The 13,169-nt window shown below is 16.6% G+C and overlaps 2 protein-coding genes across 8 annotated transcripts in view; one reads left to right on the top strand and one right to left on the bottom strand.

Annotated features, from left to right (window-relative positions):
* Nucleotides 1–1,176, bottom strand: part of LOC107995660 (V-type proton ATPase 116 kDa subunit a 1) — a 35,064-nt gene extending 33,888 nt beyond the window's left edge. For 3 of the 4 annotated variants that reach the window (XM_062079938.1, XM_062079941.1, XM_062079939.1), the window contains exon 1: nucleotides 851–1,176. In XM_062079938.1, the coding sequence (XP_061935922.1) occupies nucleotides 851–967 (117 nt within the window). In that variant the 5' untranslated portion in view covers nucleotides 968–1,176. The remainder of the gene's footprint in view (nucleotides 1–850) is intronic. The other variant, XM_062079942.1, reaches the window with a different exon arrangement.
* A 303-nt stretch (nucleotides 1,177–1,479) lies between these two features.
* LOC107994036 (ATPase H(+)-transporting accessory protein 2) lies at nucleotides 1,480–10,960 on the top strand. 4 transcript variants are annotated; one of them, XM_062079943.1, is made up of 9 exons: nucleotides 1,480–1,641; nucleotides 1,754–1,881; nucleotides 2,064–2,294; nucleotides 2,435–2,749; nucleotides 2,914–3,006; nucleotides 5,240–5,356; nucleotides 8,004–8,198; nucleotides 10,470–10,572; nucleotides 10,655–10,960. In XM_062079943.1, the coding sequence occupies exons 1-9, from the start codon at nucleotides 1,599–1,601 to the stop codon at nucleotides 10,732–10,734; spliced, it is 1,305 nt and encodes a 434-aa protein (XP_061935927.1). In that variant the 5' UTR covers nucleotides 1,480–1,598; the 3' UTR covers nucleotides 10,735–10,960. The 4 variants fall into 4 exon arrangements, with proteins under 4 accessions (XP_061935927.1, XP_061935928.1, XP_061935929.1 ...); XM_062079944.1 differs by lacking the exon at nucleotides 5,240–5,356; XM_062079945.1 differs by lacking the exon at nucleotides 8,004–8,198.
* Nucleotides 10,961–13,169: the final 2,209 nt, after the last annotated feature.

Genomic DNA, 13,169 nt, shown 5'->3' with positions numbered 1-13,169 from the left:
TGAAATGATAAAAATAATAAGAATTTTATCAAAATGAATTATTTATAGATTTACTAATCTTTTTTAATAAGCTTTTAATAAATGAATTTAGTTATTTTAATGCAAAAGTATATTATATTATTTTTAAAAATATAGTTATATATGCTATAGTTTTAAATAAAATAAATTAAAATATTACTAAAAATATCATTATTCTTTTTTATGTCATGTACAATATTAAATGAAGAATTAATTTTTTATCACATTATTATAAAACTTATAATATTATATTTAAAATCTAATAAGATAAGATATTTTAATCATATAAAAAATTTTATCATTGAATTCATCTTTGCAAACATTATAATATTATCAAAAATAAAATTTAAAAAAGATCTTTAAAAAATTAAATTAATCTTCAAATTTCTTCATCAGTCTATATATAGAATATATATATTAAAAGAAAAATTATTCATATAATATTCCACTTCATAATAAATAATCTTCATAAGAATATTTCTTTTGTGACATCATTTCCTTAAAGAATACATAGCCATATTCAATTAAAACAGATGTTTTACATATTATAAATGATATTTTTAGCAATGTAACATTAATTTGTATATAATTTAATTATATGTTTATATTTTATTATATTATAATTTATAATATATAATATATTATGATTTAAAGAAATCATTATTATTATATTAAAATGTTATTGTTTATTTATGAATTTTATTTTTTTATTTCGAAATTTAAAAAAATAGAATCTTTATGTTACTTATTAATTTCACAATTGAATATTTTCTCATAAAAATAGCAAAAAAATTCAAAAATATTTTACATCTTTTAATTATATTATACTTACATCTCGAAATTGTACAAGGCCAAGTTCTCCAAGTTCTGAGACACAGGCATAAGCTGCTTCACTTTGTAAGAAGAGTTGACACAAGGTCATCTCTTCGCTTCGAAAAAGCGATCCCATATTAAATTTCAATAAGTTGTTAGGTTAAAAAAAAAATTATATTTGTTATGAAAAAAAATTTTTAAGTAAAACAGAAAAAGACGATTAGAAATAAAATTGCTTCAACGTAGCTTCTTCTTGCCAAACATTTAACAGATTAACACACCTCCCGATTTCGATTACAAAAGTAATCAATAAAGTAGTCACGAGGTGAGACAGGCATAAATTACGAATTGAAGGTATATCGCTACTTATATTTTTAGTTAACGCCCAGAAACTACACTAGCGACAACAAACAGTTTTGTTGTCTCTATTATCTATTTTCATAGAAAAATAAAAAATTTAATTAAATTAAATATTAATTTATTATGAATAATTTAAAATTGAAAAATAATCATTTGATTTTTAAAAATAAAAAATTTAAAAAATACATATTCTTTTTATATTACATTACATATATACTACATTACCTACATGATTTTGTTATTCACATTTTAGTTCATATAATTGTTGCTATATGTCAGCACATGTTGTTACTACTAAACTTTCTATTACATTAATGTCATATGATCAGTTTGTGAATTCGTATTGAATTTAAGGGAGTGTCTGAATTTTTACTTACTTAGAATTTTAGATATTCTTTAAAATAAAAATGTTGAAATTATTTTTGTGTTTTATAACTGCGTTAGTTACGGGTAACTTTTTCAAATGATATTTCATTTTATATCATTTAATTGTACATTATTTAATTAATTTGCAAAATTAAAATATTTTTATTATATTTAATATTATTTTTTATTATTATAGTTACAGCAAGTGGAGATTTTGTAGTTTTACATAGTCCAAATAGTGTTTTATTCAATGGAAATGAAGAAGTGGAACAAAGTTTACTAAAAGAAGTATTAGCTGCTGCATTAGGTTTTACTGTCAAACTGGTGCATTTTTAAATTTTCTTTTATATATTTTTTATTCATTAATAATCGATATTTTAATTCAAATAGTATTAAAAAGTTACATAAATTATATTAAACATAAAATTAAATATTATATTGCTGCAGATATATAAATATTATGAAATATTTCAAATTTTAATTATATATTATCATTTCCGTTATAGAGAGGAATATGGAATGGCATTTCTATCACTGATCCATTCAGACTTCCAGAAGCCGTTGTTGTAGTGGCAATAGAAGGAGTGGATTCTTTAGATATACCAAAAGGAAAAAGATTTCCATTAAATGTTAATGAAGTTGAAGAAACTACATGGCAAGCTCTTAGAGAACGTCTTGAAGAAAGAGATAATGATAATACTTTAGTGAGGATATCTTTAGGTGATGGATTAGATGCTGTAAGTATTATTATAAAATATTAATTTTAATGAAATAAAGTAAAAGTTTTTAATGACAATATATATATATAATATTTTGATTATATATATACATATATATAAATAATAATAAAAATAATTTCTATATAATATGAATTCAGCTAGGACAATCTGCACTTGGAGAATTAAAACCTACTCCTATTGATGAAACATCTTTAAGAGCTTTAAGTTTAAGCAAGGAAGAAGATAAAAAATTTTTGGAAGAAGTTCAGTTACTTCATGCTATTGCTAAAAAAGCACCTTCAGCAATTAAACCAGATTCAAAGTCTGATATTTATTGGCTTGTTATATCTGGTTTACGACCTATTTTTGATGCTTATGGAAGCAATTCAACTACTTCTAGAGAAGCTTTATCATTGCTGAATAATGCCTTGAATGTTATTCATGATGCATTTATTCAAGCTTATGATGGACAGGTAAGGATTTAAAAAATACTTTTAATAATATTTTTAAACTTTAATATTTATTAATGTATATGTTATAATAAAATAAAATATATATATAATAAAATATATATTATAATAATAAAATATTATAATTAATAATAAAATAAAATTAAATTATTAATGTTCTAATTCAGGTACTAATTGTGGCATTTACAAATGATGCAAGTAAAGTACATCATATTCGTTCAGTAACTCTAGAAAGGCAAAAACGGGATACTTCAGATACGGTTTGTATTTAAAACTATATATGATTTATAAAACAAATTTATAACATTATAATTATAAATATCAAAAAAAGAATTAATTCAAATACTATATGAAATAATCCAGATTGATTTTTTTTCATACTTTGCATATTTGTACATATATATACATTAAAATATTATTTTACTTTTAATTTTTTCAATTAGATTTAAAAAAATAGATAAATCGTTTAAAAAATATATATTTATATCAATATTTATTACTTTTTATAAAAGTAAATTATTAAATGCAATGTATACTAAATAAGCATAAAAATATAAGTTTTTTGGAAATACACGTTTTTATGAACTAGATTTTTTTAATATAATTTATTTTAATAGTTTTTTTTATTTTTTTAAATTTTTTTAAAAAATATAATACTGAAAAATTAATAAAAAAATATGTACATATTTTTGCAAAAGATAATATTTTTTTTATACTTTTTTTTTCAAATTAAAACATAAAATTTATTTGAAAAATAAAGAGCAAATGGAATTGATAATAATATTTCAAATTAATTTTATTTTTATTCAATTCTTTAAAAATAAATTTTATTTTATTATATTTTAAAACATATTTATATATTTTTATATTGATTTTAAATCAAAAAATACATATTATTTAAAAATATGTATATATTTATATAATAAAATAATTAAAATAAAAATATATAATTATATATAAATTATATATAAAAAATATATATATATATATTCAAAGAAACTATCATTAACATGAATTATTTTAATATTAATAGTAATAATATTTTACAAATTGTAATTATATACTAATATACTAATATATATATATATATTTAATGATAATTACATAATTCTTATTAAAATTTAAAAGATAGATTTTTTATTTATGAAAAATTCTTTAAAAATAATATAATTAAAAAATAATATATCATTTTGAATTTTCATTATTATAGTAATAAAAATTAAAATTAAAATATAAAAATATGTATTGTAAAAAAACTTAAATTTCTGTGATTTTTTTAGAATATATTGCATATTGCATTCAATTACATGACAAAAAATTGTAGCTGTTGATATATGTATGTTATAAAACATGGTTTTAATCTTTTTTTCTTATTGTTTTCTTTATCTTGTAGAAAAGTTAATTTTAGAAATTAATAATTCGTATATAAATTTAAAAATATGCAAAGTTTGAAGATTATTAAATTAACTTTTTAAAAAAATTTATTTTTTAAAAAATTTTTAAAAATTATTTTCTAAAAAATTTGAAAAAGATGATATCTTTGAAAATGAAAAATTATTATATATTTCCATAGAATTATATAGTAGTTCTTAATATAAAATTTAGCAATATAAGTACAGTCTTTTGTATAAGGTTTAGCAATGTTGATATTACAAATGTAAATAAATTTGTTTTATATAAATATTATTCTCATTAAATTTAATGGATTTGTAAATAATTAGCAAAAGTAAATAAGTTATTTATTATTTAATTAACACTTCTGACAATTTAAGAAATTATTATTAATTTTAAATTAAATAAAATAATATTTATATAAAAAATATATTAATGAAATATATAAAATTATATATGAGCATTTGTTAGTCAGATAACAGATAAATTTAAAAATATTTTTATATATGAAAAATTTTAAACTCTGCATTTTATGTGCATTTGTATTATCAATATTGTTATAATATGTAATTTTCTATTTAATAAAATAATTTTTTACATTTGTAATGTTTAATATTCTTTAATATAAATATAGCAACCATATGAAGGGATTTGAATAATATATTAGATCTTATAATATATTTGACATATTATATTTTAGCTATTGAAGAAACTGCTGATTAAGGTGGCAGATTGGATCTACATTTCTCTTAAATACTGTACCTATCCCACTTATTTGTTGGGTTGGATATAGTGATAATTTGCTGATAAATATATTAGGTTTATAGTATTAGGTTATTTTATATCATTTTATAACGTATATTCATATTAATATGAATTTATAACAAAATTAATTATATGATGAAATACATAACTATAACATTATACATCCAAAACTAACTATATTTTATGTAGAAACTGAATTTTATGGTAAAAGAATTAAAAATGTCACTAATAAATGTTCTTATTTTATGTGAATAATGAGTATTCACATTGCAAGTTTAATAAAAGTTTCATGTATTAGAATTCAATGATTGTGTCTAACACCTATATATTTTATAGGCTAATAAAACTAAAAATATAGAATCTATTTTGGAAGATAAATGGGTGCACAATAGTACAAAATTTAATAACAACAATAATAATAACTATAATAATAACAATTATAATGCAAAAAAGGTATGTTTATATGATTGCATGAAAATTTTGTTAAAATTGAAAAAGTAGATTCTTGCATGATTTAAAACATGTTAATAAATTATAAGATAAATAATACAAACAATATTTATAATTCTATGATTTAAAACATCTTTTTGATAATATCATAAATTACCAAGAAATATTTATCATATAATTTTTACAAAATATTCTCAGATATAAATCCAAAATTTATATGGAATACAAATAGAGCATAATATTTAATTTTTTTTCAAATTACATATATTTCATATACATATAGTACTTAATAATTAATCCATAAATATTTCTATAAATATTAATTTTTTTTTTTATAAGATTACAAAATTCAGTTTTTAACATTTTTTTATTATTTATATTCAATAACAAATATTGAAATACAATTAATTTATTACTTATTTTAATTTTAAAATACTATTACAGGTATTTAATTATATATATGTGTAAAATTATCTTCTAATAATATAATTTAATATATTAATATTTTCTTGCATATTATTTAATACTAATGACAATCTGTAAGTGATGCATTGATTTTATTAATTTTTTTCTATAAGAAAAAATGAAACTTATCTCATAACGTTATTTTAAAATTTTTTAAATTTTAACTAAATTATACTTCATAACACTTTATTTTAATTTATTCTATGTATATAAAAATAAATATTTATATTTATATTTATATTAAATATTTTATATTTATTTTTTAATTTTAAAAATCAATACTATAAATTTAAAAATTATTATATTATAAATTCAAGATCATAATATATATATATCTAGATATATATCACATAATATATATCTAAATATAATTACAAAATGTAAAAAAAAAAATATGCAAAAAACTTGCTGATTTCAAAAATTTTAAAAAAATCTCAGAACAAGAATATTTATTATAATTATACTTAAATTGCATGTAAGATATTTCTTATGTATTAGTATAGTTGTTAATATGGGACATTCTACTCACATAATTATGCTACTTTTAAATCTTAATTATTCATTAATTATTCATAGAATATCACATATAAATTTTGCTTTTACTAATGTGTTTTTGAATTTATTTTCCCAATAATTTTCTTTTTCTATGAAAATGAACATTACATATTTGTGAATAATTGCATGAAAAGTTAATAGGATTTATAAAGAATTATATAGTTTACATTCATATATATAGATCAAAGATTTTTATATATACATATATATTAAAGATTTTAGAATTATATATCACACAATATATCACTCAATTAAAATATTAATTAAAAATTATTGAATATTAAATGTGTTTATGTAAAAAAATTACACTCTCTTATTAATTAAATTATATTATTTTATTATAAAATGGTCATTGGATCAAAATTTTGAACATTCTTCAAATTTCAATATTCATTCAATAATTGCTGTAAATGATTCTCACGCAAAAATTAGTATTAATATACATTTTTAATATTAATATATATAATATATAAATTTTTCCTCAAAAATAAAGGATAACTTTGATAATAATAAAATATAATGGTAACTTTTATAATAGTAAAATGAACTTCTTAAATTTTGTTATTATTTTATATTTCATATTTAGATATATTATTATTGAGTAATATTATATTCTATCTTGATATTTTTTTATACTGTATTTCTTTAATCCTAATTTAATTTTTTTTCTTTTAATTGATCGCTAAATGAATAAATATTAAATAATATTCTTACTTTTGAATATTTACAGTTTTTTAAGTTAATTTATTTATAATTAATTTATTAATTTAAAGTATTTTTCATCAATTTTTATATACATATATATTTTATTTTATGATTGAAGAAAAATGATTTTGAATGATCAAATAAGTTCACATTCTTCAAAATTTTTTTTTTGTCTTTTTTTTATAATCGTTAGACAAATTTTCTTTGCTTGAATTCATTTCTAAAGGTTTTTATTTTTTTTTTATTTGTTTTTTTATTTGCGAAGAGAATAAATTTATTCTTTTTATCTTTCAAGATCCCAATTGTGGAAATTTACAAATTTACAAGATAGAACCTAAATAGGATTATTAGGGTATTTAATGGATTTTTTAAAAATACTTTAAAAACATAATAAATTATAATGACATTAAAAAAAAATAATTTTATAATTATTATACTTACATAATTATTAGTATTATCATATTAAGTCATTGAAATGTTTTATTAAAAAAATATATTTTAATTCGAAAAAATATAATAATATATTATAATAAAAAAATATAATAATAAATAAAATATATAATATATAAATGAAAGTAAGATTAAAAAAAATAATTTTATAAAATTTTTATAAATCTTTTCAAAAATTTTGAATATATTTTTTGTTAAAAAAAAATAAATTTCTTGATATTAATTGAATTTTCACAGTAGTCGTCATAATATATTAAATATTAAGGTAAATAATAAAGAATAGTACTTCTATTTTTATTTTACGTGAAAATGTTCATAATGTGGTTAAATATATTTAATATATCTTGTATTGAAAAATCGACAACTACTGTGATTAAAAATAAATTAAATTTGGATTATTTTGAATTAACGAAATGTTTACATAATATGTAATATATAATACAAATGTTGTTTACATAAACACATATACTTATAGCAAGATGAGCAACCAGAAAACAGAAAAATAGAAGCAGAAGAGGATTTAAAAACTAATAACACTAACATATCCTCCGATGAAACGAACAATTCTACTGCAAATAATGATAATTCTGATCATAATGGAAACAATGAAAATCAGGATTTGACTAATAAGGAGCATAAAATATATTCCAATACACAAAATATAGGACAGGTATCATAAACTCCTTAACATGCATTCTAAAGTTTTAATTTGTAATTAAGTTACAATTTGAAAATTTATATGCATTTTATCATATCAGAATAAGGATGCTTATTCGAGGAATTCCATTTATTTTATTTTATGTACTATGTATACATTTCAACATAAAAATATATATATTAATATAAAAGTTATATATTTTATTATCAATAGTCGTCTTATTACGGGAAATCAATATGTATAATTCTATATATATCTTTTTTAATTGTATATGATTTTTAATAAGTATTCACAATATATATTAGATTAATGATATAAATTAAAATATAATTCATAAAAAATTCAAGTAGAACTTTAGGATGTTATTAATAATATTACGTGGGTACAAAAATGTAATATATTTTAAAAAAAACATCTTTAAATAAAAATTCTCATATATTATTATTATGAATAATATTTTAATGTATTTTTTCAATAACTTACAAAATTTTATTTATTGATACCACTTACTTCTTTTATTTATATAATTTTTAAGTTTATCATTCCATCATGTATATTTTATATTATCATAGTACTAAAAAAATCTTAAAAATATAAATTAAAATGTAAATTAATAAATTATTAAGTTTATTTAATATATATTTAAATTTTATATTTATATATTTAATAACAAAACTAATATAATTGTTAGAAATTACTATTAGTGTAACAAAACATATTTTCATTTTTATTTCACATTCTCTTTTTATTTCAGTATTGTTATACTAATTGAAATATTTTATTATTATTTACATTCACATCTGTATCACATAACACCGGAAGAAAGACATAAAACATTTTACATGATGATAGCGTAATGAATGTAAATGTAATCGTTAAAATAAAGGATGTATGTGGTTTCAGTTTGTAAAGATTATTAATACGCTTGCACAAAGCTTTAGAATGCATTGTCTTTTTTAGAATGCTTGTTGCCAATAGTATATTTTATGTAAATATATATTTAATTATTTATAATTTTATTTTGTATTTGATACATGCTTCTATATTTATCAATTTTTTGCCATTAGTTTATTATCTAATTTTTAAATAATATATAAGACAAATTAGATATTTGAATATTGATTTTTTTTAATTTAAGCTTGAACAATTTATATATTATAGATATGAATTATTATATATGAATTCAAACAATCCGTACATGTAATTAAATAATTTACTTAACTTAATAATTTTTTAATTATTTTTCTTATATTTTTAGAAAACTGTTTTAAAAAAATTTTTTTCTATATGCAATAATAGAAGAAAAGAAAAATTGAAGATCTTTTGAAAATTTTTAAGCAAAATTTTTATCTTTTGCATAAGAATTGAAAAAAATCGAATAATATATAAAAAAAATAATACAAGTATATATAATTGTTAAAATAAATAATTTTTATCCTGAAAGTTAACCATTAAATTTTTCTTATATTTTATTTTGTTTGACAATACGTTCAATATTTTTTAAAATCTATACATAATTAAAAAATGTTTTATTGAAAAATATCGAATTGATCTTCAATATTATGTTTATAACTAACATAAAAATTATTATAGCATTTTAATGTTTTCTTTAAATTATATTAACTTTTATTGTAAAACATTTTCTCATAATGAACTTTATAAATATTCAAGTTAAGTGAATTACAAATTAGATAATTATTAAAATTGTTAGTTACATAACACTTCTTAATTATTTTTTAATAATAATTTTATCATGGATGGAAAATCAATGCAATTATTTGGTAAGATGCATGATTTTATATAATGAAAAAGTATAATATTTTTTAACATGTTTTGTGCCGTTTGTATTTTAAATTCGAATGAAAATTATAGGAAATTTAACTAGAAAAAAGAAATCACTTTGAATTTCATGAAATTTCTGATATTTCCATTTTTTTTATATCTTTATTTGGATAATATAATATATAATTATTTATCTAATAAAAGTTTTATTTTTGCCAATTGTATTATATGTTTTACATAGTTCACAAGTAATGAAACATGGCATGAAACATATTATAGAAACAAAAAAATATCATTTAAGAAATATAAATAAAATTAAATAATTATTTTAATTTTTACTTAAATAGGCACATAAGTCTTTTATAAAAATAATATTATATCAATTTCTAATATTACATAATACAATAAATGCAATTTAACGAGTTCATTAAATTGGGAATTTTTACAATTTTATTGTTGTAATAGAATATAATATTTTATATATCGAGCCTTTTGTTTCAGGTGTACAATCTTTCAAAAAAATATTCAGAAGATTATCCTGTCATCTTTAACATATTCTTATGGTTTGGAGTTGTTTTTGTCTTTTCGCTTCTTGCTATTTGCAGTACGTAATTTTTATTATTATATTATTTTCAATAATATATATAGTATTGTTCTAATTTTTATTTATTTGTTGCAAAAAACAGTTGCCATTTCACAAATGGATCCAGGAAGAGATTCTATAATATACAGAATGACTTCTAATCGTATGAAGAAAGACAATTAAATGTAAATATAAATTAATATTATTCAAGTAAAAAAATGTTCTTCGTTCTTATATAAAGCACTTTATTTCATCAGTTTTGTTTAAAAAATATGTAAAATTTCATCTCAGATTATTGAAATGATCTTTTTTATATATAGAAATACAATGAATCATCATATATAAAATATTGTAAACAATCAGTCATTTATTATCAATCGTAAAATATAATGTAAACAATTACTTACTTTATTTTTTTGTTAAATATTATATAGAATAATTAAATAACTGAAATTGTATATACATTATATATATATATATATATATATATATATAACAATATATACAAAAATGTTCAAATTAAATTAAATATATTATAAGCGAATACAAATAATAAATATATATTCAAATGTGAAATTATAGAAAATAAAGTTAATTAAGAAAATTAAGTTAAATATTTTGTTAGTTAAGTTAATTAAGCAGATATTAATGTAATTATAAATTTGATTATATTATGTTATATAAAACTATAAATATGAACATGTGTATATACACTTTCATATTGAATTAAGATATATTGAATTAAAATAACAAAATTTTTTTCTTTTTAAAAGAACTTGTAATCAAAAATCTTGATCAGATAATACTAAATAATATCAGATATCCTGTTAATTAATATCCATGAATCATAAAAATCAAGTTATTATATGATAGAATAATCTTTTTTTTTCGTATCAAATTTGAATAAAATCAATTACATATGATCATCACATATGATCAAAAAAAATTAATAATAAATATTATACTATATTATATAAAAAAATAATATTATATAAATAATAGTGCGTATTTATAAAATTATTTTATAATTAAAATTGATTAGTATATAAGTGAATTATATTAAGTACGAGATCGTCTTTATATTCATTTTCAATTTTTCAATTTTATTAATCCAATAATAGTTTTCTCTTCTTCATAAACTTAAAAAATTATAAAAATATAAAATATAAATAAAATGTATATGTTTTCGTTAATATATATACAATTTATACTATAAAAATATTATATTAATAACTATACATAATTATATATATATATATGATATATTATAAATTAATATACATAAAAGTAATAATAAATAAATAAAATATCCTATGAAATTTTCTCTTTTAAATAATCAAATATTTGTTTTAAGTTAATGGGATTATTTCAATATAGTTTGAAATTCAATTTTTCTTTCTTTTATTAATCAATAATAAATGAAAATTGTAGAATAATTTTTTTTAAAAAATAGTTATATAATTGTTATATAAAATTATAATATGTAATGAATATATATGGTATATTTTTTTCAAAACAGTATTTTTAAATTATTCATTTATTAATTAAAAAATAATTATTTTAAATATATATATATATATATATATATATATGTATATATGTATATATATGAATTGAAATAATGAACAAATATAAAATATATATATATATTTCAATTAAAAAATCGGAATGTTTAAATACTTCTATCATTTTATATTGCAAATTGTGATATTGCAAAATGTTCAAAAATATATTTATTTTAAAATAATTAAACATTTATTTATTTAAATGTTTTTTAGATTTTTTTTTCAATCAATCACCATTACTTCTAATAAAAAAACGTACACTTTTATTGTATCATATATATCGTGAGAAAAATATTTTAAAAGCCATTTTTTCAAGGTCATTTTTTTATCATATCTTTTATTATTATCATTATATTTTTAAAATATAATCAAATATATTTTAATTTAATGTAGTGTGAGTGTGTAATGTACTTATAAAGAAATATTAAAAATAATTAAATTTTTTAAATTAGGAATATAATGAAATTTTAAAACAAAGTTAAGATGTATATAACAATTAAATTTTACTTTATTAAGAAAAAGAATTGAATAAATAAAAAAATATATCATTAACATTTTATTAATTAATCTGTAATCAATATGTAAAGCTATGATTTTATTTTATTACAATATTATATTTTATTATATATTCAAATTGAAATTATGGTTTTGAAAAAACAAATTTCATTTATTTTTATTTTTTAATTATAATATTAATAATTTATTTATATATAAATAAAATTATTTATAAATAATAATTGAAAATGAGAATTGAATAATACATTATCATAAAAAAATAATTTAATAAGATATTTAATATTTCAATTTTCATAAATAGTTTAGTTAAATCATTATAAAGAATATCTTTACTAAATAATTTACTAAATAATCGTAATTTATACAAGATAAATATAAATATAAATATAAATATATACACATTATTTTATATTATAAATATATAAAAAAATAAATATTTTACTTATCTTCCAAAATATTTTTTTGTTATTTCTATATGTATTTTATTCTTATGATATGTATAAAAATAAATCATTATTTAATTGTTTATAATTTCAT

The sequence above is a fragment of the Apis cerana genome, linkage group LG9 (assembly GCF_029169275.1).
Source record: "Apis cerana isolate GH-2021 linkage group LG9, AcerK_1.0, whole genome shotgun sequence".
Taxonomy (NCBI): Eukaryota; Metazoa; Arthropoda; class Insecta; order Hymenoptera; family Apidae; genus Apis; species Apis cerana.
Note: the sequence above shows the minus strand (reverse complement) of the source record. Positions and strands in the feature narration are given on the sequence as shown.

What these genes read in the sequence shown, in the direction of transcription:
- LOC107994036 (XM_062079943.1), top strand. Translation starts at nt 1,599, where the DNA reads ATGTTGAAATTATTTTTGTGTTTTATAACTGCGTTAGTTACGG. An exon ending in TAGGTTTTACTGTCAAACTG is followed by an intron (nt 1,882 to 2,063) that starts GTGCATTTTTAA and finishes TTTCCGTTATAG; the next exon opens with AGAGGAATATGGAATGGCAT. An exon ending in AACGGGATACTTCAGATACG is followed by an intron (nt 3,007 to 5,239) that starts GTTTGTATTTAA and finishes TATATTTTATAG; the next exon opens with GCTAATAAAACTAAAAATAT.